The following is a 25,307-nucleotide window of genomic DNA, read 5'->3' as shown; positions in this document are numbered from 1 at the left end:
CGCTGTAGAGGGAGACATGGCGACGTCCCTGATCTGCGGCCGTTTGACAGCGAGCCTGAGAAATTCAGGGGCCAGAAACACAATCGGCTCCGCTTCCAAGGTCAGTGTGTGGTCACGTTAAAGCAAAGGACTCCGACTGTTGGAATCAGTGTCCATTATGGCTCCACGTCTTCCCTCACGACTGTAGTTCCTCTGAAGCTGACAGGGTCAAGTTTGACTTTAGCACATCTCCATTGAGTTTCCGTTGTTTTGGCTAGCATGCTAACTAGCGCCGAGCTAGCGTTAGCGTGGCTGTCACCGATCACAAACATCAGCGCACATACACGGGACCGACCGGACCGGACCGGACCGGACCGACCGGGCTGGTCCGGTCCGGTCGGTCTCGGTCTGTTTCACGTCGTTTTCAGTGTTTTGTGAAGGGATGTGCGCAGTGAAGCTCGGTGACCTCCGCCGCCATCACATCTGTCCCGCTGAGTCCAGCTGAAGCTGTTGGACAAGTCCGCATCTGTCCCAGTGACCACAGACAGCAGCTGACACGGGGGGGACACGGGGGGGGGGGAAGGCTGTCGGGACACTGGGGGGACACTGGGGGGACACGGCGCGAAACAACCAGAAAACACATTCATTGTGTTGTCAAACAGAAAACTTGTGTCATGTTTATTTTTGAATGGTTATCAATCCAGTTGGTCCATTTACAGTTGCTCTTATTTCTGCACACGATAGCAGCTTCAGGACCCCCTCCCTCCCCCCGACCCCCCTTTATCTCAACATTAGGGCTGCACGGTGGTGCAGTGGTTAGCACTGTCACCTCACAGCAAAAAGGTTCCGGGTTCGAATCCGGTCCTGGGCCTTTCTGTGCGGAGTTTGCATGTTCTCCCTGTGCTTGCGTGGGTTCTCTCCGGGTTCTCCGGCTTCCTCCCATCATCCAAAAACATGCACCTCAGGTCAGGTTACCTGGCGCCGCGCTAGTGGCAGCCTGCTGCAGCAGCTCCCCCCTGAGAGCCCCCCTGCTGTAGTGAAGACATTTACCCTCGGGGATTAATAAAGTGTATAAAATCAAATTAAACATTATATTGTGCTATAAATTGATTTAAGGACTGAGACTGTATGAAGCCAGCTACATGTTGAAATGCAGCTTTCACGTAAGACAACGTGAATCATCATCAGACACCTGAGCTTGTTTCTACAATCACCTGCTCCACATAAAGAGACCTGAGGGTACCTCTGGTCCTGCAGGGTGAGTGAGGAGGAACATCAAGTCTCCTCGGCTTCATGAACTCATCCTTGAATAACTATTTCTTTAAGACAAAGTTGTAGCTTTGCCACAGAGGATGAAGAAGTTGGAAGTCCTTTAAAGATTTACCAACAGGAGCTGTTTCCAGCAGCACAAAGCTTCGACACGAGTCTCAGCCCCCCCCCCCCTCTCCAAATTGCATGAAAATTGAAGATTCATACCAAAGTGTGGAATGGGATTTTTTTTTTTTTTGGTTAAAATACACGTTTTTAAGATTACTATAGTACAAAATATTGACCAGGAACTGGGATCCATTTCAAGGTATTGTTACTCGTTCAGGTATCGGTACTTTTGAAGTGGAAAACATACCACGGATGTAGGTGACCGATCCCAAGGTGCCCCAGTGCTCTTTATCCAGTTTAGTGCAGATAACGACGTCTGAACGTGAGAAAACAGATGTGTGTTCGAGCTAAAAATGGGAGCCATACGTGTCTTTTTGAATCCGACACCACCTTGGAAGACATGTCCTTTGGATGTCACATTTTGTTGTGCAAATACTGATTTAAAAAAAAAAAAAATCATTATTTTCATTGATTATTTGTTTTGATTGTTTGGACTATGATTTGCCCAAAAATTCTGAAAACTAAGATTTCATCAAATTCTACACGACCTTGTTTCTGATTATTTTGATTCTGATCAATTCATTGTTTCAGATTTAATTGTTACCACACCATCTTCATGACCACGAGGTCGGAGATCACCCTCACCGCTGTCTGTGGATTTTCCCAGATTGCAATACGAGTCTGTTGAGGAAATCTGATGGACAGCGGACTCAAATAGAGAAACACTTGGTTTCACATCCTGAATTAAATTCCTGTTGTTGCCTGTGTTAACCTGCTGAAAGCAACACTTCTCCTCTGTGAGCAGAAACTCTGTCAGGATTGTTTTGTTTCTGGGATAAAAGAGGTCTTTCTTTTTGTTTGTTTTTTTAAACTGTGTTTAGTGTGAGGAACCTCCACCTGTTGTTCTCAGTTCTTTAGCTGTGGTTTATATATATTTGGTAGATGATGTGGAACTCAAGGAAATCAGTTTTTTTGGTGTGTGTGAATGTTTCAACAAGATGTGAGTAAGTATTCCAAGTTACATTAATTGACCAAAATTAGCACCAAACGTGGGAGATCACTGACGGCGACCCTTGAACATCTATGGCCATGACGCACTGAGCCAGGCGAGGTGTTTTCAGTGGCGTTTTGTGTTTCAAAAGGGGCAGAATGTCAATGTCCAAGATACACAAAAAAAAAAGGGGCGTCATCAGGATGGGTGGTCTTCAATATTCATGTGGTTGGACATCATAAAATTCCTCATTTGATGTATGCTCTTTGGTCAAGTTTCAGGTTTATGGTAAAATCCTAAAGACTCACACAATTGCATGTAATTCAGGCAGCATAACTTGGAATACCTACTCACCGGGGTAATAGCTTCTCCTTGCTCCATGCATGTCACGGTGCTGCGACCAGGAGTGGATTTAGGGTTCTCATCATTTAATTTTTTTTTTTTTTTTTTATCGGCTCTACTGCAGCATGGTTATTACATGGCTTGAAGTTGAGTGGCCTTCTCTGCTCCTGTTCCCTCCAGGTTCTCTGCGGGTCTTCGGGTCTGTTCGGTGGCCATGTGCCCCAGCTGCAGCCCCCCCACCTGCAGCAGCAGCAGAGGAACCTCTCCCTACACGAGTACATGAGCATCGACCTGCTCAAAGAGGCCGGCATCTCCGTGCCGGCCGGGATGGTGGCCAGCTCCTCGGACGAGGCCTACGCTGTGGCCAAGCAGATCGGTGAGCATCGCTGAGCTGTGTGGAGCTGCTTATTTACACGGAGTGGAAACAAGCAGGTTCAGATAGATGTACAATGTGGTGTTGAAAGAGTTAGTGGAGTAATTTTGAAATTCATTTAAGTTTGACAGCCAATTAAACATGAATGCTGTTGTCCAAGCAAAGTCTTTCCAATTATAGCTTCTCCACTGTGAGGACTTCTGCTTTTCTGTGCTTGTTGTAAATACAAGCTGGTTTGTTGGATGTCATGTTCAGTTCATGGACAGTGTTTAGATTAATTTAGAGCCTTTTTTCTTTTTTTCTTTTTTCTTCTCTCTCTTAACAAATCATGCACTGACACCCTGTAAGTGCTGCTTGTCAGTTCTGGTTGCTCCAGATGTTTTTCTCATCGATGTTTACAATATGTTAAAAGATAATAGTACTTTTGTTTGGTTGGTTTTACACACTGTGTACAACTGTAGAACGGCATGTTACTTATTATAGAATGCTATTTTTGTAATAAATTTTTTGTCTTAAATTTATGTACAGAGAAAAAAAACTCAATTGTGAATTGTTCATGAACGAAAGATGCAATGTCACATTTTAGTAAAAGTAACGAGGTTCACCACACCAGTCGTCTTCAAGGGCAGTGTGTGTGTGTGTGTGTGTGTGTGTGTGTGTGTGTGTGTGTGTGTGTGTGTGGAGGGGGGGGTATAAACACTCACTCACATACTGTCTAAACATAGCCTCCTCCTGCTTCCTTGGTATCAGTTGACACTCAACTTGCACTATTCCAGGACAGTAACAAGTTGCACCAACTATTGAAACCAACACACGCTCTTATTTTATTGTTCATTTTAATGCTTTACTAATTCTCCAATATCATACAACACTAATATATAACCAGTGTAGGGAAGCAAGTGGACTGTTGATTAAATGTACGGAGACGAGCAGAAAATTGCCTCATCTTAGATGACGCAATTTTCTGCAAGTTTTCTGCAAGTTTCAAACTTGTGCAGTCAAACATTCACACAGAACCAGTTGTTTGACAGTTTTCCTTAAAAAATGACTTGAATAATAAAGATTATCACAATCAGAGAGTTAATTTTCTGTCTGATTGATTTTAATATTAGTAAATTTGTAAAAACAATAATGGCTCGGCATGATCAACATCAGCCATCTCCATCGTCTCCTCTGATTGGTCACTATCACAGTTAGTATCACAGTGTTGTATTGATGGACTGACGCTCGTGTGTGTGTGTGTGTGTGTGTGTGTGTGTGTGCGCGTGCGTGCGTGTGTGTGTGTGCGCGTGCGTGTGTGTGTGTGTGTGTGTGTGTGTGTGTGTGTGTGTGTGTGTGTGTGTGCGCGCGTGCGTGTGTGTGCGTGCGCGTTAGGTTCGAAGGACCTGGTGGTGAAAGCTCAGGTGCTGGCTGGAGGCAGAGGGAAGGGGACGTTTGAGGGCGGCCTGAAGGGCGGCGTGAAGATCGTCTACTCGTAAGTAATCCAGCCTCCGTTGGCGCGACCCATCCTGATTTTAGCGTGCGTACATTAATACCACGGCAAACAGTTTCTCATGTACGGGCAGCTGGTGTTTGTGTTTACAGTGCAAACAATCGTTGAAAAAATGTCATTCTGTATTTGTGTAGCTGCTGGTGGCAGCAGTGAAGTGTTTTATTAGTTTAAACTAATTAGTTTTAACTAATGAAGCAGCTGAATGGTGGCTGTCTAAAATTGTAAAATGCCACCCACTTGGCAGAACGTCACCAGCGTCGCAGGAACAAGCTGCAGAGAAGCTGCAAGAATATGGAGGAAGAGATGAAAATGAACTTCAGGCCCTTCGATAATTTTGCGAATTCTGTTGCTCTTGTTTTTTAAATGTTTTTGTGTGTTTTCAAGAGACATCTGCTCATAAAGAGCAAAGGAAGATTTCATCAACTTCAACACATTAATCACTTTTAATCTATTGGGATTATTTTCTGCTGCTTATCCAGGTCGTGTCAATTAATTATTCTGAGTTATTGTTACATGCTGGCAGAAAGTACTGAAAACATTGAGATAGAATTTAAATACTAGATTGGAAAAATCTTAACAATATCTTTGTTTCCTCAAAAAACACCCTAATGATTAACACATTGAAATATGTTACATTTTTATTTACAATTGTCTGTGTTTTCCTTCTTATGTAAAACCCATATATTGGCCTTAAATTAATTGCTTATTTTGTAACTGGTAAATGCTCCATCTACTTTTTGATGCATGATGTTTGTTGCTGGGAAGGACTGACAGTCATTTTATATAAATGTCAGTAAATTCATGCGCTTAGAAAAATTTTACAAGTATCGTCCTTATTAGTTTTTATAGATATCTCTCTTACTGTGGCCTGTATGATGGTGAAACGGTATAAATCACTTACATGGTGTTTAAAAGTCTTTACCTGGGTGAACCTTGTAGAGACGGAACTGTTAATAAATGTTTTAGACATTTTCTTGAGCCAGAAATATAGAAATTATGCTTCTCAATGTGGTGATTTGATGCTTTCTTTTTCAATTATGGTAGCAAAATTTATATTTTTTGGATTTGGTAAACAAAGCAAGACATTTTAAAACATCACCTTGAACTGGTGGAAATTATCAGGGATTTTCCTGATGTTTCATAAACAAAAAAAACAACAAAAAAGACAAGCCAAGATACGTGTTGATTAATCAGTACTGAAAATAAAAGGCCTAATTTCCACTGACACTTATTCAATAAACTTCTGTATTGTATTAAGTTGTAAAAAGTCTTAAATTTAGCTCTGTAGTGACCCTGCCTAAGTTCCTCCCTCCTTCTTCGCCTCCAGGCCAGAGGAAGCCCGAGACATTTCCTCCCAGATGATTGGTCGAAAGCTGTACACCAAGCAGACTGGGGAGTCGGGTCGTATCTGCAACCAGGTGTTCATCTGCGAGCGCAGGTACCCGCGCAGAGAGTACTACTTCGCCATCACCATGGAGAGGTCCTTTCAGGTGAGGGAGCACGCAGACATAAAACATTTGCAAGCGTACCACGTGGGGGAGTCGGGGCGCGTTTAGACAATTTAGTCAGGTGACGAATGTGCTGTCCCGCTGGCCTGATTATAAGACGACTCCTGTTCCACCAGTTGTTGATTTATTTTCTGGAAACGCTCTGACGCTCACTGTTGAGTGCGAGTGCTCGTCAGTGGAAGCCTTTTGTTGTAGAAGTGAGACATAAATAATAATAAAGACTAAGTACTAAAGCAGTAAAGACTCAGTACTTGAATGCATCATGGCTCATCTAGAGTCACATGAAAAGTCCTCATCCAGATTTATGCTGGTCTGAGCTGAATGACACCACTAGATGGCAGCAGTGTTACAGGTAAAGATGATATTTTACACTGGTCTGAAGTCAGTGATCACTGGTTAACTGGTTCAGTTAGTGTCCAGATGTTTAATTCCCTCAAGATCCAATGAGTCTCGCTCAATTGTCCTCGATTGGATCAGTTGAACACAGTATGGGCATCATGATGTAAATTTACGAGATATTAAATCTATATTTTAATTAGATAGTCTGACTGAGATTTCCTTTTCAAGAGACTTGAAAACAGGAAAGCTATTATTTATAAAAACAAAACAATCAGCAAATGCAGTTAACACAACCTCTCAAAAACAACAATTACAAGAACCAATAAAAAAACATCCTATAATATTAATCAATAATACAGTTTTAAAATCTTCAGGTCTCCAGATTGTGGGAGGTTTGCAGTTCATTCCATTTATCAGGTGCATAACACCTAAAAACCAGTTCTTCCAAGGTTTGTGTAAGAAACATCCAAGATTAAGTACCAGCTTTGTTCTTTACTTCCAAGATTTAAGAGTTAAAAAAAAAAAAAAGATGTGAGGGAGTTTTTAAGCTGTAACAGCAGAGCTTTCTGAGGACAAGGACCTCGTGTGATAGAAAACGTTGAGCCTTCTGCCTCCAGCGGTCTGTATTTCATAGTCAAACTATTTTGGACAGGGAGCTGTCTAGCTACAAACTCTTTTCAACATGTTTTTCATAATGCTCCACTTAGAATCACACGCTGAGCTTCATGTTACTAGATTTTCCATCGAACCGCTGGGTCTCTCTGCTGCCACAGTTCGTTTCAGAAACCACACATCTACTCCAAAAATCTTCTTTGGCAAGAAAAAGAACCAGTTTAGTTTCCCTGATAACTTTATAGAGGAGAGGTTGCCACAGAAAGTTACAGAACAACGCACAAGGTTTAGGCACTAATAGCCACGTATGTTTTTTTTAAATTTTTATTTACCAATGAATTTTATACAAAGAGCTGAAAAACAGAACAAACTAAATCAATATTTGATGTGGGGATCAGCTCCGTTGTCCTCGGGTTCACTTGCACACAGTTTTTCATGGCACTCGGCAGGCGGGTTGTTCCGGCATCTTTGAGAAGCGGCCACAGTTGTTCTGTGGTTTCTGTCCGTCTCCGGACTGAAGATAGCTGCGTACGACTTAGGCCGGATATTTGCGCTCGTTCACAGTCTGCAGAATGAATTTGTGGCAGATCACACGCCTCCCTGAAGGCACCTGCACAAGAGATAAAAACCGAAACATGTAAGGTGCTTTGCAATCGATGTACTTCAGTGCTGAAGTCAATAGTTTATTGCCAGTTGTTAAATTCCACAAAGGTAGTTAACTGCTTTCAGTCCCTCCAGGATTTCTCATTTTGTGATTATTGCCATCAAAAATGCTAAATTTTTCCGGTGGTTTTCCTCAAAAATTGCAATGTAATTTGCAGAATTTTAAGTTAGTTTTTTGTGTAAATTTGCAGGAATTATATAAAATTGCAAGTCAAGAAAGAAAAATATGTTGTTTTTCTCAAGCAGTAATAAATGAATAAATATGTAATCACTTCCTTTGATGATAATCATGCTGCACATCACAGAAATATTTTTATTCTAATCTTTTTTAATTTATTTATTGAACTTGAAGAACCATGGTGCTCAAAGTTACAAAAACAATCATAAAAGTGCCACAGCTTTACAGAACAGACAGTCTGTGACTAATATAGAAACAACGACTACATCAGCTGTCTAAATAAGAGCTTTAGATGCTGTTTAATTCATGTTCATTCAACACTGGCCTACTGCAGTCACAAAAGCAAAGTGCAGTCTCTTATAACTTAATGTGTGTATAAAATTGTTTTAGCATACAGTAATATGTAATCACTTTCTTTTGATAATAAGCATTTTTATGTGAAGACCACATTTCCGCAAATCCCGTCACTTCCGGGTTTTCTGCTCGTTCCGGTTTCCTCCGGTGGACACAGTTTTATTTGGTGATAAGAAAACGGGAGCGGATCCTTTCTGATTTGTAAATGAGGAGTTATTTTTGTTAATAAAGAGTTTTGTTTGAAAAGACGTACTTTATGCTGTAATAGTTTCAGCGCAGGTTCTGCTGACGAGATTTGTTTGTGGTAAAAATGGCAGGCATTTAAAAAAATTGAAAGCTTCCGTAAATATTGTGGAGTTTTCTTGAATCTGCATTAATTCAATAATTAATGCAGACAATCGCAAGATTCATGTTCTGTAATGAGAATTTGCAGTTTTATGTCACTGTAAACTAAATCTTTTTGGGTTTTGGACTGTTGGTCAGATAAAATACAACATTTGGAGAGGCCAGCTCTGGCTCTGGGAGTGTACGAGACACTTTTTTAAATTCATAATTTCTTAAGAGACAAAAATTCTCAACGGGTTAGTTGAGAGAAGAGTCCCGAGAGGAATGTTGAGATCTTTTGCATTTTTTCGTGAGGGGCAATGGTGATGAAACATTTTATTTTCCATTTTCAACCAAAAAAAGAATTTTACTCAGTCGATAAAATGTAGAAGGAAAGAAAGTCAAAAGTTCAAAATGTGGCCTCAGATGTAATTTAAATTACCGGAGGAGGAGCCAGTTTGCTGAAAAATGGGAGTGGATATCAGCTCTAATGGTTATCGTGAAATATGACTCCCTAAAATCCCCGACCAGAGCACTTATTAGAATAAGCCTCCGCCCATAGAGAAATAAATCCTATCTAAGTGGATCGTAAGTTTCCCAGATTATGAAATGCTGCACTAACTGAGTTTTTAACTCCCGTTTGTGTCCCACAGGGCCCCGTGCTGATTGGCAGCTCGCAGGGGGGCGTGAACATCGAAGATGTTGCGGCGGAAAATCCAGACGCGATTGTGAAGGAGCCCATCGACATCGTGGAGGGAATTAAGATGGAGCAGGCTGTCAAGGTACAATCAATAGTAGATGTGAGAAGTCACACAACAGAAGAGACATGTTCCAACTCTGGGCTGAGCTGTAGGACAAATCGAAGAGGAGAGAGAGAGAGTCTGTGTGTGTGTGTGTGTGTGTGTGTGTGTGTGTGTGCGTGTGTGTGTGTGTGTGTGTGTGTGTGTTTCTACTGCATTGAGTGGTACGATGTCTGAATCACAAGGGGATGTTTTTTATTTTCTCAGAAGAAAAAAGATTTTCTAAGAAAGATGCAGGTCCAGTCGCCGCTTTACAAATCAAGTCTCAGGTTGGAGAAGCTTGTTGAAATCCTCTCTGCAGACTTTATTCAGTATTAGACTGGAGAAAAAGTTTGATTGATTTCTAAACATCAGCTTGTGAAAGCCATCAACAGACCAAATGAAGTCGGAAGTGACACATTTGAATTTTGTAGAAATAGGATCCACCTTTAGGGTTGAGTCCAGATAAGTGTGCGGTAGGGGTGGTGGGCAATATGGCCCTAAAATGATGTACATCTGACTAAATACTGAAAAATACATATTCATGTTTTGAATATACAATGTCAACAAAATACATAAAAAAAGTATTTGTATTAGCATAAACATAATTATATCTTATTATAAATTATAAAATATATAAATTATATCATGGCTGTTAACATATGTTTTTTCATCATTGTTATGAATAGAGTTTCAACAAAGTGTGAAGTATTTTTGTCCACGGAGCCTTTCTGCCCGTCCGCACTTGTGATCTTGGGAAAGTGTGTCGTTTGTGCGCTGAAATATGTCGTGCTGCTGCAGGTTGCTAAGAAGATGGGCTTCCCGCCGGCGCTGGTGAACGAGGCGGCGGAGAACATGATCAAACTGTACAACGTGTTCATGAAGTACGACGCCTCCATGCTCGAGATCAACCCCATGGTGGAGGACGCCTCTGGCATCGGTACACGCACACGCACACGTACACGCACACACACACACGGACACGCAAACGCAAACACGTCTGCGCTTCTATTGTAGGGGCACGCTAAGTGATATAATGCATTCCCTTCACCATTAACACTGTTGTTTAATTTTATTCTGTTATTTGTATATACTGTGCATTTTTACATTTTTTTTACCTTATACTTTCACTACCTCTATTTTTATTCTTTAATTTTGATTGCTTTTGCTGCATCTTTACATGCTGCTGTAATGGAAAAATATCCCCTTGTGTGATCAATAAAGTATATCCATCCCCTCCCTCCCCCCTCCTCCCCCCCTCCCTACCTCCTCCCCTCCCCACTTCCCTCCCTCCCTCTATGATTATGCCAGAAATAGCAACGTGTGTTTACAGTTGTTTTAAAAGCCACAGTTTTAGTTGGAGTAAAAAGCCGGCCATGGTAGACAAAGAGGGGGATGTAATGTTGTATAAAAACGTGGATAACGGTGCATGTTCTCAGTCTCTTTCAGATTTCAACAACAAAACCGATTTTGAAATCCATCAGTGGTGCAGCCTGAGAGGGAGAACAGAAAACGGTGTTCACAATATAATCGACGCCTGTTTTTCACACAAAACTGCGTGCAGAAATATAAAGGGAAAAGATCCGTGATCACAAATATCGTGTGTAATCATAGCAAAAACCCTGTGTAGGCTCTTTTTTTGCCCAACATATTAACTGCTGATGGGTAACTAGCAGAACAGTATCGTCTAGGAAGTGAGACTTCATTGAGTAAGTCTGAAAATAGGGAATGTGTCTGATTTATTCCTGTATCAGAATCAGAATCACTTTATTGGCCCTGTATGTTGACACATACAAGGAATTTGACTCCAGTCCAAAAAAACCTCAGAAACAGACAGACATAAATAGACATATAAAACATAAATAGACATATTTACACTTTAGGAATGAATGAATATATACACCTAAAACAATGGTGCACTTGCGCCAAGTGCAAATGATGCTGTTGGGTGTAGTGCAAAGGGTCCAGTGATGTAGAACATGTGAAGTGTTTGGCAGAGTGACGGCCTGCGGGTAGAAACTGTTCTTGCTTCTGGTGGTCTTGGCACACAGACCTGCTCCACTGCAGTCTAACAGACACACTGCCCTCTCCAGCTCCTTTGCTCCACGTTAAGCCACGCCCACTGTTAAAACGATTCAATCACGACATTTAATTTACATCCCTCTTGTAATAAAACCCGGCCCACATTTGATGTTGTGGCACGTGAAACGTCTGCTTCCCTGTGACTTTAAACTCAGCAGTGTGCCACCTGTTTTAGTATCTTTATATCCTTGACAAGGTGAAACCCTTTGCCGGTCTAAAACGGCCTCCTAAAGGCATTTCAAAAAGGGACTTTTAAATCCCTCGTCATTTGAGTTATTCTTACCTTCTCTGCTGTTAAAAGAATGAAATGGAAATCTTGACTTCTTCTTCTGCTGTGTCTGCTTATCAACAGTGATGTGCATGGACGCCAAGATCAACTTTGACTCCAACGCGGCGTACCGCCAGAAGAAGGTGTTCGACCTGCAGGACTGGACTCAGGAGGACCCCCGGGACCGGCAGGCAGCCAAGGCTGACCTCAACTACATCGGCCTGGATGGATCCATCGGCTGTCTGGGTCAGTGCTCGCTACATGTCACTTAAAGCACTTCAGTAGTGCAAGTATATTTAATATGATGACAGGGCTCCACAGTACGACTATTTCACTTCCATTTGCACCTAAAACGAGATATGAGAGAGCTGAAGAAATAGTTTAGGAGCACGGTGGGTGAGTAAAGACTAAAACCGGCAATGATCTTCTGTTACAAATGTGATGAATTGGCTGAATTCCAGACAACTGAGAGTCTTAAACGTGATCCCATAACCTCACACCTACAGCCACGTACTGCTGGTTGCAGATACACTGACCACCAGTCCACTTTAAAACTACACGTTTTTATATGCAACTGAACATTTCGCATTTCCAGTAGCTGCTTCACAATAAAAGCCTCCCAGTGGTTTGCCAACGAAAAGCTTTTTGGCTGACTGAATGCTGCCACCTCATTATCTTTTTCAAACTAAAAGCCCTTGTTTCAAATTACAAACCCTCTGGTGTTTCGTACACGGTCCAGTCGTATAGACGTGGTCACGTAGTGTGAAAAAAAAAAAACTGCACTGTAGAAACCAATCCATCTATTCAGAGTCAATATTAATAATAAAAAAACAGTTTTAAAAAGTTGTTTCAGTGCTTCACTGTTTAATGTGAATATATGATAGATAGACAATTATAATTTCCATGTTTTATAAGATGATCCCGTGTCAAATTTTCAAAAACAAATCCATTTCACTGTCAGTATTTTAAGACTCCTCCACTTCCATAGTCCACCACAAGGTTTTACATATTCGCACAAACACGCACGCCTTATAAATAGGCAGGTAATAACTTTTTTGTTAATAAACAATTGCTCCTAAAGCATTTGTATTTAGCAGCACATGTCCTCATTGGGTAAAAGGTTACTGTAGAGTTCTGCTAACTATAAACATAATTAAACACATTTTATTCCGACCCACCATGTTTTCACTTTAATGCCAGCTCGTGTGCCACTCGGTGTTTTTTCAAGTTCAGTAATTTATACAGGGATTAAAAAGAAGAACATACTGTACTTAAATCTTTTTAAAGCGGCTGTCTGAACTGACCAATGGGCTTCGCCCTTTCCAGTAAACGGAGCAGGTCTGGCCATGGCCACCATGGACATCATCAAGCTCCACGGCGGCACGCCGGCCAACTTCCTGGACGTTGGAGGAGGAGCCACAGCTCATCAGGTGACCGAGGCCTTCAAACTCATCACCTCGGACAGGAAGGTAAGAACGTACCTGCTGCTGCCTCTGCAGACTGTTGCAGTTTGATGCTATAGAAAACAATAATTATATGCTTTCCTGCAGAAAGTTAGATGTTTAGATAAATAGCTTCAGCCACACCTTTTCTGAGACACAGAATTATTTCGTATTGTGTTTATTATAATAAAAATAATCATGTTTTTCTAAGTGCTATATTCAGAGCTGCAAACAGAATTCATTGGCCACATTTCACAAGTTGTTTTTGTCCTTTTCCAGCTGAAGTTCCAAACATATGCTTGTTCCAACCTCTTTAAGTTGAGCATTAGCTGCTTTTCTTATTCTTATATGATACCACACTAATTATTTTGGGGTTTTATATTGTTGAAAGGTCTGAAGTAGCAAACTGAAGGTGCCAGTTTGCTTTCTGGGAAATTATGAGGAACTTCTTTTCACTATTTAGCTGAATCAGCTTTGTTATTGATAGCAGACCAAAATATACTTAAATTCTGTAATTCAATTCCACCCTCTGTGTCCTCAATATGAAGCAGCAGGTGGTTAGCTTAGTTTAGCACAGAGAGCCCAGGTCAGTTTAAAGACAACAAAACCCACCAACTGGGCCGTTTCTTGGCTGAGCTCAATGTCTCGATGTCTGTGTTGTGGAAAGGCAAGTTTTGTGTTTTTTGTTTCCTTTTCTTGTTTCATAAAGCAAAAATTCTCAAAACGTCTCTCTTGAATGTTGGCATTTGTTGTCATCAATTTTTTTTAATATAGCATCGCCTCATATTAGTTGATGTTAATCAGCAATGACTGAAACTGTTTGATGAGCTCAGTCAAATACTGTGTCTGTGTTTAGTGGTTTTTTTGGTATTGTTTATTTTTTAATGTTGCGTGTTGTTGTGGTGTTTCTCAGGTTCAGGCCATCCTGGTCAACATCTTCGGAGGCATCATGAGGTGTGACGTCATCGCCCAGGGCATCATCATGGCTGTGAGAGACCTGAACCTCAAGATCCCCATCGTAGTGCGGTTACAAGGTACGACACACACAACCATGTGACACCTATACAATACACACAAAAGTCAAATGTCGAGTTACATGATTTGACGTTTATTTGGACTCTCGTTGAGTAACTCTAGTGTGAGACTGACCGGTGGATCGGTGCAGCGTCAGCAGTAATTTGCGTGTGTTAGCAGACTGGTATGGGGGAAGAGGGAGCTCAGCCTGAAGGCGAAGCTTCCGGCTGGTTATGTTTTAATCCTCAGCTATAGCTGTCGTCCTGATTCCTGAGGTCACGAATACATGCAGGAAAAATGAGTTTCCTCTTTAGGGGGTTTGGGCTCGCTCTAAAGGCACGTTTTATGGTTTTCACATCTCCACGTGCCTGAAAAGTAAACTGGACGCCCGTCTCTTGCAGCGTGTCTGTCATTATGTTTGGACTGTTATTCACATCCTCGGTCCTATTTGATTTGATTTTTTTTCCCGATTTTATACACTTTACTGATCCCCGAGAGGAAATTTCTTCACTACAGCAGGGGGGCTCTCAGGGGGGAGATGCTGCAGCAGGCTGCCACTAGCGCGGCGCCAGGTAACCTGACCTGAGGTGCATGTTTTTGGATGATGGGAGGAAGCCGGAGAACCCGGAGAGAACCCACGCAAGCACAGGGAGAACATGCAAACTCCGCACAGAAAGGCCCAGGACCGGATTCGAACCCGGAACCTTTTTGCTGTGAGGTGACAGTGCTAACCACTGCACCACCGTGCAGCCCTATTCCTGTCGGCTCTGTTTGACTCTTTGGTGTTTTTGAGCCAAACACAATAACAATCCATAAATGTTTCACACACATTGAGTATTTACTTGCTGTGTGACAGATGTTCATGCAGAGGCTTGTGCATTTATAGGGGGAGAGTGTATCCTGAGTTTAATTTCTGTAGCTACTATTTACAGATGTTCCCTGAACGCCTCACACGCAGTAGACCCTCGCTTGATGACTGGGCACAGAAAAGCCTCGAGTCCCACCTCTGTTACTGCAGCACAACTCAGACATGTGACAGGAGTTTGAAAAGAGACAAATAAGGTGTTCTAATGTGAGATTTACCAAAGCCGCAGAAGTAGAGATTACTGTATATTTTGGAAACACACAGAGTTCTTCTCTATGCTTCCACTGGAGGTTTTCTGGGTACTTCCAACCAGCAGAAGACCGCTGGGCGGACCCAGAACGACAAAGAGAGGTTGTATATCTCATCTGGTCTGGAAACACTTCGGAATCCCTCTGATGGAGCTGGAAAACTTGCTGTCAGTAGAATATCTGGGCTAACTGTGACCTGACTCTCACAAGTACAAGAAAATGAATGGTAGGATAGTATGTATAATTTATATACAGTAACATATTATTCCGAATTTGTGCTTTGGAAACTAGCTTAAATTAGACTTTATATTTATTTTGTATTCATTTTTTTCATAATTGTGCCTAATGTTATCCCTCACGATGGTTTCTGCTGCACTGCTAACGGTCACAATAAGCCCAGGAACAGTATTTGTCTGTAGAGATGTTCGGTTTTGGATGAATGAATCTCTTTCAAGGAATGTTTCGAAGCGAATCACCCACAGAAACCATCCTGAACTGATCATGAGGAAAATAAAAACGTTTGTAACAAAGGTTTGTTCAATACAACAATGAACAAACCACCTAAAATGAATTTAGATAAGAAAGCTTCGTATTCAGACCCAAACCTTTTATGTATCTGTACAAACACAGCCATCAGCCTTTCCACTCCACTCCAGTAAAACAAACAAACAAACAAACAAACAAACAAACAAACAAACAGCCTGTGCACCTCCAGTCAGACGTGCTAACAGGCTGGCAGGGCTGAGTGGAGAGTCACGTCTCTCTCGTTTGATACTTCTACTTCAAAGTGTGGCTCCTGGAAACATGCAGAAAACACTGAACCTTAAGTGAGCTGTGGATTATTGTGATGTATGAATGTGTGCATGTAAACTCTATTTTATCAAGGGAGGCCAACTGGTGTACAGAAAGGCGTTCCAGAGAGCTGAATCCCTAGCTGACGGAAATTCCCTTGCCAATTTCATTATCTCATCTTTATCCATTCAACGGCGTGAGGCAGTGAAATTTGCACGCATTTGGAGCCTAAACAGAGTTGACATTTCTCAGTTTTCCTCAGGGCGACATTTTCTGCTCCCGTTTCCTGTTTTGGAATCCAAGACGATGTCACCTCAGACTGCTCCTGCTGAGGTTTCTGCTGCGATGCCACGATTTTAACTGCAAACTGCAGTTGTCGAGAGATTACCTGAGGTGTATGTGAGAATACAAATGTCTTAATCAGTCAGACTGAACACTAAACAGACTTCACTACTTGGTATGAAGTCAGTGTAATGGGTCAACGTTTGAGCCCAGAGTTAACAGAGCAGCTGAATGTGGGCAGTGATGATATTTTTATGATGCCTCCTGCACTCTGCCCAGGCGCCAACCCTCACCGTAACCAAACAGAGCAGTTCCATTCGGTAAAAAAACATCTGACACTAGGTGGCAACACACCCATTGGTTTGTAAATGGCTCTTTTTGAAGCGTCGGGTCTGGCATTTTAGCCAGAAGCGACCATATTTGGACGAGCTGAGGAGAAGCGAGGGGTAGGAACACTATACCCCGCCCACATACCAGAAACCTGACTGCACCACAGGGCTGTCAATCAAATCAGGGGATATCAATGATGGAATCATTTTCCAAAAGACAAATTAGCTATTGTTACCATAATGATTGAATTAGTATTTCATTCGAGATGTTGCCACTCTTTGCATGTATGCCTATTGCAGCCAGAGATTTTTTTTTTTTTTTTTTTGGGGGGGGGGGAAATGCAGCCCCTAGTGGGCGCCGGTGGTATTACACTTTAAGCCACGTCCGCATTCCCCATTTTTATATACCAGCTATATCTGACATGGACATTCCTCTGCTGTGTGCTACATGTGTGAACTTTGTCCAGATAATGTTCATGTTAAAAAAAACGCCTTCAGTCACCACTGAATGCATTTTCACTTGTGGTAGGAGCTGTCCAAATGTCTCGGTCTTTTGTTTTTCTTGAGTATGAAGAGAAAACTGAAGTTTTAAAAACAAAAGTGCATCATGGATTGGCTGTGATACCACCAGTGGCTGTTTCTGAGTCTCAGACGGGCATCTATGGAAGGCTGCATTTCTTGTATGCTGCACTCAAATCTTGATGAAGGACAGTTCCAACGTCAAGGACAGAGTCTGTCATTCAGACAATTTCTCAAGGTTGCTTCAGGTGTAGCCTTGGTGTCCTTAAAGCACCCACAATCCTCTATGCAGGAACCAGTGCAGGACATTGAAGCACACCTACAGTATAAGGACTTCACACCGGCGTGTCTGCTTTGTTCCTTAATTCTGTTTCGATGTCACGCTGTTTTCAAAATATCTAATTTCATCAAATCTGCGTTCTCGTTTGCTTGTTTTTAGGAACAAGAGTGGACGACGCCAAAGCTCTGATCGCTGCTAGTCCTCTGAAAATCCTGGCCTGTGACGACCTGGACGAAGCTGCTAAAATGGTACACACACACACACACACACACACACACACACACACACACACACTTAACCCTTCGCAACCACCTAGCAACAGAGGAATTCTAGTCGGTTTTAATACCTTCTAGAGATCGAGGGATTTCTCAAATTGAATAAATACCTCACATAGAAACACACAACTGATTTCGGAGCTCAGTATCGTTGTAACTAAGATATCTGCTGAAAAAAGAACTCCATGACGCATGTATTGTTAAGATAGTAGCGCCGTGTGACCGACTCACCGGCATAGCTGATATGATCCAAACCCAACAAGCTCACGGTTCTCCGGACGGTTGTACACGCACATCAAAATTCATAAAAAAATAAAAATAAAAAAAAGATGGATTCAGTCATTTCCAAAATTCACAACATTTCTATCTAAAGAAATATTCTGCTTTAATCTGAGTTTATTGAAGTTTTGCCTTTCGGAAACATTTTTAGTTCCAGCGTTGCCATGGAGATGTTGGACTGATATTTCTAGAGATGTGCCATCATGGTGATTTGAGCACGTTCCAAATGTTTAGTTGACCAATCAGATCTCTGGGTCGGGTCTACCTGTATAATGTACCGTTCTGGGACGGCCGTCAGAGAATCGGGTTCAGATGAAACAATTAAAACTGCTTCTCTCATCAGTGTACAGTTCACTGAATGACCAGAGTAAAATCTGCCTCATGTTGTTGCAGCCTATATCGTGTTTGAACGAATGAGAACAAGGTTTTTAAATTCAGGTCTTCCAGGTTCAATGTTGAAGCTTCAACGTGACTTGATTCTAACTTTGTTCACAGGTTGTAAAGCTTTCTGAAATCGTCTCTCTGGCAAAGGAAGCTCAAGTGGACATCACCTTCCAGCTGCCCATCTAAGTAACTGCAGACCCCCCCCCCCAACCCAACCCCCCCGACACACCACTCCACTCCCCAGACAGACAAGCAAGACGAGCCTCTCGAGAAGACACGTTTAGTTATCTCTTCTCATCTGATTTCTGGCGGTGTGGTGCGATGGCACATCTGAACAGGTTTCAATCAGAGACAGCAGCCCAGTTGTTTTTTTTTCTTTTCTGTAGCCTCTCCCTCCCTCCAAGTCTCAAACCTACACACTTGTGTTGCACTTGAGTCGATACGCACAATCCTCCACCTTTTAAATCCTTCGCTCTGTTACACTCTGAGAGGAAGACTCTCGGCGAGCCGGTCTGTTCACTTTCGGGACTTGTTGGGAACTCTTCCTTCGAACCTACTTAAAGAAACGACAAACAATCAGCTAAATCATTTTTCTGTTTGATTTCAGATTCAGTTGGCAGAAGAGGCCGTTTTCATTCACATCCTTTTGTGTTTCCGGTTGAACAATAGTGAAGCAGAATCCTGGCTGCAGAGAAGGACAGTAATCCCGCGAGTTTCATAAACTCACATAGTTTTGCTTTAGTGCCTTTTCAGTGGGTTGTTTTTGAACAGAATGACGATGAACTCGTTCCTTCTTTCTTTGAAGTTTTTCAGTGAAAACACATAAACAACACGCTGTAAAACGCGACTGAGCTGCAGCATCTACTTCAGTAAACAGCTCTGCAGCTTTGATTTAATAGTGGTGTTCAGACACGGAAATAACCTCAGAAAATGTTGCGTTTATTTTCCCTCCTGCAGGCCTGAGTGTTATTTCTGTACCTCCTATAGGCAGAAGTGTTTATCAGCCAATTTATTACTCTTCATATGGCAGATATGGACTTTCTCCAAAGTTGGAGAAACACGGCAGTCAACATGGACCGTGTTCAGGTACATCGTTGAGTGTCTGAACTTGTCTTTCATTACAGTACATGAAGATCTTTGAAATATAAAGCGTCAATGAAGTCACCTTGGGCGGAAAGAAACTGACAGACATTTATGTTTTATACACCGAATGATTATTCAAACAAATGATTGAAAGATTAATCACTAAATACAAAATAATCCTCAGTTGCAGTTGTAGATTTTTATCAGTATGCCACGTTTTGTAGAAAACCTCATTTTGATATTTTCTTTTCACCTCTGTTTTTTTTGTTTTTAAAACAAATTAAAACCACATAAAAGAGTTGGAGGGAAAGGCGCCTACTGTCATCCTGAAGTTCAAAGAAGTCTGACGCGTTCTTTTAAATGTTAACTAAAGGGATCTTCCAGGAAGTCTGAAGTGCAGGCTGTTGCTCACACCTCTGTTTTCTCACTAATAATCCGTTTTTCCAGCCTGTTCAGATTGTAGAAATGTTTAAATGAACTACTGCAGTGATTTTTTTTTCTTCCCTTGGATGTTGAACGTTACAAGAAATGGACTGTTGGCTGCTCGAGACACTGAAACCTGCCTATTTATTTGGTTGTTATATCATCTTTATGGAAAGTTTGGCTGCTGACGTTTGCAAGTTGGCAAACGTCAGCTGCGGCTGCTCTTCTGTTCAATCTGCCATCGTGCCACATTACAGAAACCATTTAGTTCTAGCTCTTTTTTTTGGTGTGTTTCTATACTGTATGTATCATCAGAGTCGTGGTGGGTGCGTCCTGTCAGCTCAACGGTAAAATGGCTGCAGTTGTCCCCCCCTCCCCTCCTTCCTCTCCAGCACTCCGAACACAAGCCGACATTTGTGAGTTGTACGACATTTATTTTATCTTGTAAATAACCAAACTGATGTTCTCGCTCTGTAAAATATTTATGCTCCTTGCAAAGAGTACAACAAAGGAAGAAAAAAATAAATACAGAGAACAGCAACATTTCTGTGGTTTGTTTTTGTCTCGGACGAGGAGTGGGCACGAGGACGAGGTGTAGCATAAATACTGAGACCATAGCTCATCAAAAAAACACTGGGTTTAATTCCCTAAAAAAAGGCTTCACTTACATTTACTTGCCTGTCATAAATAAAAGTCCCATATTTTTCCAGTGTTTTATTTACAGTCGTAATATCAATAAGAAGATTATTTTTTGTGTGGTTTCAAATACCAAAAACGTTCACGATAGCCTTACATCTGGAGCTCTACCAAGAACAGGCTGTTATTGTGTCTATGTCCTCAAGATATTGATATCAGTGACCACCTTTTCTGATTGGCTGATTCCTCACTGAGCCACTCAAGAACCGGCCAATCACAGCCTCTTTTCGATGCTTTAGCTTGCTTTCTCCGTGACGGAATGACTTCGATGTTTTCTTCCACAGAAAAGATTGGGCAGCTGGTGGGTGGACATATCACACCTGCGAGAGTTTGTGACATCACAAACTTGCGTTAGTCCAAAAAGCACAATTGCTGAATACAGGCTGGATGCATTTCTCTGTAGACTGAGCGTTTTGACACGTTCACTGTATTTATTTAACACCTAGATCTGGTATGTAATGAAAAAAAAACAGAAAAATCTAAATTTTGATATAGGACTTTAAATATATTCACTGTACCATTGCAGGCTGTTGGGAGCCATCACATTTCTAAACTGAGACTTGAATGCGATGGATCGTGCTGCAAGAGTTTTCTGTTTGAGGCGTTATGCTTTATTCGTGTTTATTATTATCATTCTTGCTCTCAGTAGTTTTGCAGCTCATTGAATAAAAAATATAACTGAATCATTTTTGAGTCTACCCATTACATTTATGTTCCCTGTCTGGATCCTTGTCATTTGATTTGAATGATGCACATCATACAATCTTTCAGAGTCCTAGAAAAAGACGAACAGGCATTAACCAACATAACAGCTGACGTGAACGTTCATTTCTATTACAGACTATTTCCTGTAATTTTGCGAAGGTTAAAATCTTATCCAAAACAATGTGTTGAAATTGTATCCACTGCCTCTGTAATGTTGACTCCTGTATGAATGAGGCTTTATACTGTCATAAGGATCGTTGTTTGCTGCTGTTTTATAACAATTATACCCCCACTGAGCTTACAGCAGGGTACAGACGTTATTTAGTTGTTTTGATAAAGTGTTGTTAACATATTTCCATCCGTGCGGTGCCTCTGCTCGCTCTGATTACAGGTTGTGTTGGAGTCACTCAAGCCGGCTGTAATGGCTGGTTGATTACTGGAGTGGGTGTTTACTGGCAGCAGGTTAAAACGCTGTTGACTCTGTTTATAGAAATCAACATGATGATTCAAGCTCTGCTCCAGGAAATACAAAATAAAATAAAAAAAAGGCAATGGAGGAGTTTTCGTCCATCTCTGTTTAACATTTTATGATTGCATTATTATTTCATTCTCCTTTATTTAGGGAGGTCAAATAAAATAATATTATAAAATAATATAGCAGTCAGCAGTAGTGCAACGAAGCTGATTGAACATGGTAATGTTGTGGTGATGCCTGTAAAGTCAGTCTATTCATTCTGTTGTCCATGATGGAGAGCAGATTTGGCCAAAGGCGAGCTTATTGTCCTGATGTCCGATTGCAGTGGGCAGGAATGATCTCCTGAATCTGTCCTTGTGACAGCGGAGCTGGATGACAAATAGTCTGCTGGCACTTTGCTTCTGCGTTGGAAAGCCGCGGCCCCCAGTGTAGCTTCGCATGCGTCGTTACCGCAGCAACCCATACAGATAGGTTGGTGATGTCTGGATACACCAAATCTGATCCGCTCACTTGCAAATAACAATGTGGACAGTCTGTCCTAAACATCTGATCTGATTTGCCTGAAGTCTGAAATCAGCCATAGAGAAGCAGTTGGCAGATAAAGAGTCGGATTTTCCTCAGGAGTTGGTGGAGACCAAAAAGGAGCAAAAAGAGAGTGAATATAGGACACAAACAAAACTCAAAATCGTGACACTTCTTGTGATCACGAGCAGAAGTCCACACAACAACACACACTTCCACTTCCAGTGTAGGCAGCTGCAGTTGGAGGTTGGAGCACTGCTGAATCTTGATGTGGTCTTTAAGCACTGGATGGTGGTGTCACAGCAGAAAAGATGAAAAGCTGGGTTAAGTCATCAGAGGACTCCCTGCTGGGTTCAGATCTTCAGTCGTATTAAGTCTTGCCAATAACACGCGCACACACACACACACAGCTTTGAAGTGTTTGCTCTTCGTTCCACGAGTTCCACCGCTGCGGTACGAAGCTCGACGTTTGATCCCACGGCTGGAAGAGATGGTTTTATTTCTACGCCAGACATCTCATTACATCATTGGCTGCCATGTTTCTTCAGAGGTGAAAAGGCCACTGAGGCAGAGAATGTTCTGCCAAATGAACCTTTTCTTTTTTTGGGGTTTAACAAGGGTTGCAGCTAAAGCCGGTTCAACAGGACAACAGGAGGAAGTCAGGCGCTGCTTTTTCAAGGCTGCAACGATGAATTTGGAATTAAGATCTGAAACTTGATGACACAGTCTTTATTTTTGAACGCATATTTGTGAACAGCTGGCACATGCTGAGGCTGATGGGGAGGGAAGGCAGGTCGGTATAGAAAGTAGCAAGAAAAGTTGTAAATAGGAACATAAATATTGAGGAGGCTACATAGCTCGCGTGCCAACAACAGCAGAACATCCTGACACTATACTCTGTCTTATAAACCACGCAGCATCCCTCCTGATCTGCTGCTTCTATTGTTTCACTGTTTAAATAGAAAACAAGAAAATGAATAGTCAATGTTTTCAGTTCTAACTTTCGCTAACTATCTGGACATTAAATAACCTCACGGTCTCGCAGGTCAAACTTCAGTCAAGTTAAAATCAGAATACAGGTACATTAATGGCTGAAAACTAATGTTTCATTCTCTCCACTTATTTTCAGAGGGACAAATTCTGACTCTTCTAAATTTAATGGACAGCTGGAGTCTCCGGTTTCTTTGCAGATTGTGTTTTTTCCTTGTAGCTTCACCTGATCTGACTGATGATACAATATCATCACACATCCGTCTCAAACATGGAAATACAGGCTGGAAGGGTCTTACTGAACCTACTGGACAAACTGCACCTGCTGGTGGGCTTAAAAGCGCCCTGCGCCCTCTAGTGGCTGTTGTGATTATGGCAGGAGCTAAAGAAAGTCTGGTAATGATGTACAAACAATTATTGGACGGATCAAACACAGGAAGAGTGCTGTGTGGAAAAAAAGAAGTCTTCACAGACTGTATTTAAAATACATAATTTACCTAATCTACCTAATTTTGTTGCCTAAACATAACCAAATATTATGGTTACCGTGACAATCAAGGTCCAGTACGCCTGTCGCTGATACTGTCCCACTGTCATATACCTCCCACCAGTACCAACCAGTAGGTTTAGTAGGCTACTTCTAGTCCATATATTGGGACACGCGTGATGACAACCACCTGTTCAATAGTCTGACAAGAGCCAAACCAGGTGGGAACCAGCACTCTGGCAATTATTAATGACTTCCTTTCTGACAGAATGAATGCAGAGGTATACACGAGGAATCTGTGTGCTCATATTCAGTCAAATGCACCAAAAATCAGTGGATGAAATTTTATCATTCAGCTGGTCAACAATTCAAAACATACGACCAAAACCAATAGTTAATATCCTTGATTGTTCTTCAGCAGTTCAATAGCAGCGATTGATTTTGCCAGACTAAAGACATAGAGTCCCAACAAAAGGTCAAAGCTGTCTGCCGTCACTGTTTGGAGAGCGTCACTGAAAATATACAAAGTGTATAAAGATGTCATTGACTCCATTCTGTCTGATTCCTTTTCAACATCGAAACTGTTTTAATAGGACTTTATCTCCAACTGTCAAAATACTTCTCGTCTGGGTGTCTGTTTTTCATAGAAGTGGGACTTAGTAAAATGATGCTGCGACTTATTCAGTCACTGATTAACACGACACTGAAAATGTAATACAGTAGTTTTACATGGTGATGTCACTAGTTAACACGTGTTTCCTCTGCCACTGACGTTTGAAACCTTTTTTAAAGTGTCAACATGGATCACATTCAGACTCCCACTTCTTCTCTCAGCAGCAGCAGCTGATGATGACTCTGCTCTCGCTCACAACCTGATATAATGCCGCTGGCTGGTTGGTACTCGCTTTGTTGCAGTAACTTGGGAAGAACAGGGAGACATCTTTTTTAATCTATCCTTAACTGTGCTAGGATGTATCTTTGTGCTCAAGTGTCATGTCTCATTTTGTCAATTTTAAAAAGGCAATTTTAAAAAGCTGTCATGAACTAAAAGTTTAAGAACAATTACAAAACCTTCAAGTTATAATCCCTGAAATTATTTTTATTTAACAGTTCTGGCCTGTTAAAAAATGATAATAAGAAAACAGTCCATGCATCTGTTACTTCTGGTCTGGATCATTTTGATTCCTGATTACTGAAATGTGTTGGTAACTCTCTGAAAACTCTCCAAGTGATCCAAAACGCTGCACCGAGAATACTGACAAGAAGAGAGATCATATTTCTATTTTCACCAGGTCCTTTTAAAATCAAGACTAGAGTTTAAAATCCTCATCCTTACATAAAAAGTCCTTCATGACGAGGCTCCCTCATATCTTAAAGACTTCATAGTAACCTGCTATCTCAGTCGAGCACTTCATTTTTAAAGTTCAGGCTTACCTGTGATTCCTACAGTTTCCAAAAGTAGAATGGGAGGCGGAGCTTTCAGCTTTTAGGCCCCTTAAAAAAAAAACAACTTGTGATGACGTGACCATATGACACACGTGATTGTGAACATGTAA

The 25,307-nt window shown here is 41.6% G+C and overlaps 1 protein-coding gene across 1 annotated transcript; it reads left to right on the top strand.

The window, feature by feature from the left end:
• Nucleotides 1-9: 9 nt before the first annotated feature.
• sucla2 (succinate-CoA ligase ADP-forming subunit beta) lies at nucleotides 10-20,419 on the top strand. Its single transcript, XM_069155158.1, has 11 exons — nucleotides 10-100; nucleotides 2,870-3,065; nucleotides 4,437-4,536; nucleotides 5,882-6,044; nucleotides 9,186-9,314; nucleotides 10,113-10,251; nucleotides 11,746-11,907; nucleotides 12,988-13,130; nucleotides 14,017-14,137; nucleotides 17,592-17,680; nucleotides 18,482-20,419. Exons 1-11 carry the CDS (start codon nucleotides 17-19, stop codon nucleotides 18,554-18,556), a joined length of 1,401 nt encoding a protein of 466 aa, XP_069011259.1. The 5' UTR covers nucleotides 10-16; the 3' UTR covers nucleotides 18,557-20,419.
• The last annotated feature ends 4,888 nt before the right edge of the window (nucleotides 20,420-25,307 follow it).

This window comes from Embiotoca jacksoni, unplaced genomic scaffold, assembly GCF_022577435.1.
Source record: "Embiotoca jacksoni isolate LCO1_2020_lvr unplaced genomic scaffold, fEmbJac1.0.p SCAF_2, whole genome shotgun sequence".
NCBI classification, from domain to species: Eukaryota; Metazoa; Chordata; class Actinopteri; family Embiotocidae; genus Embiotoca; species Embiotoca jacksoni.
The sequence above is the reverse complement of the archived record's forward strand: the minus strand, read 5'-3'. Positions and strand labels throughout refer to the sequence as shown.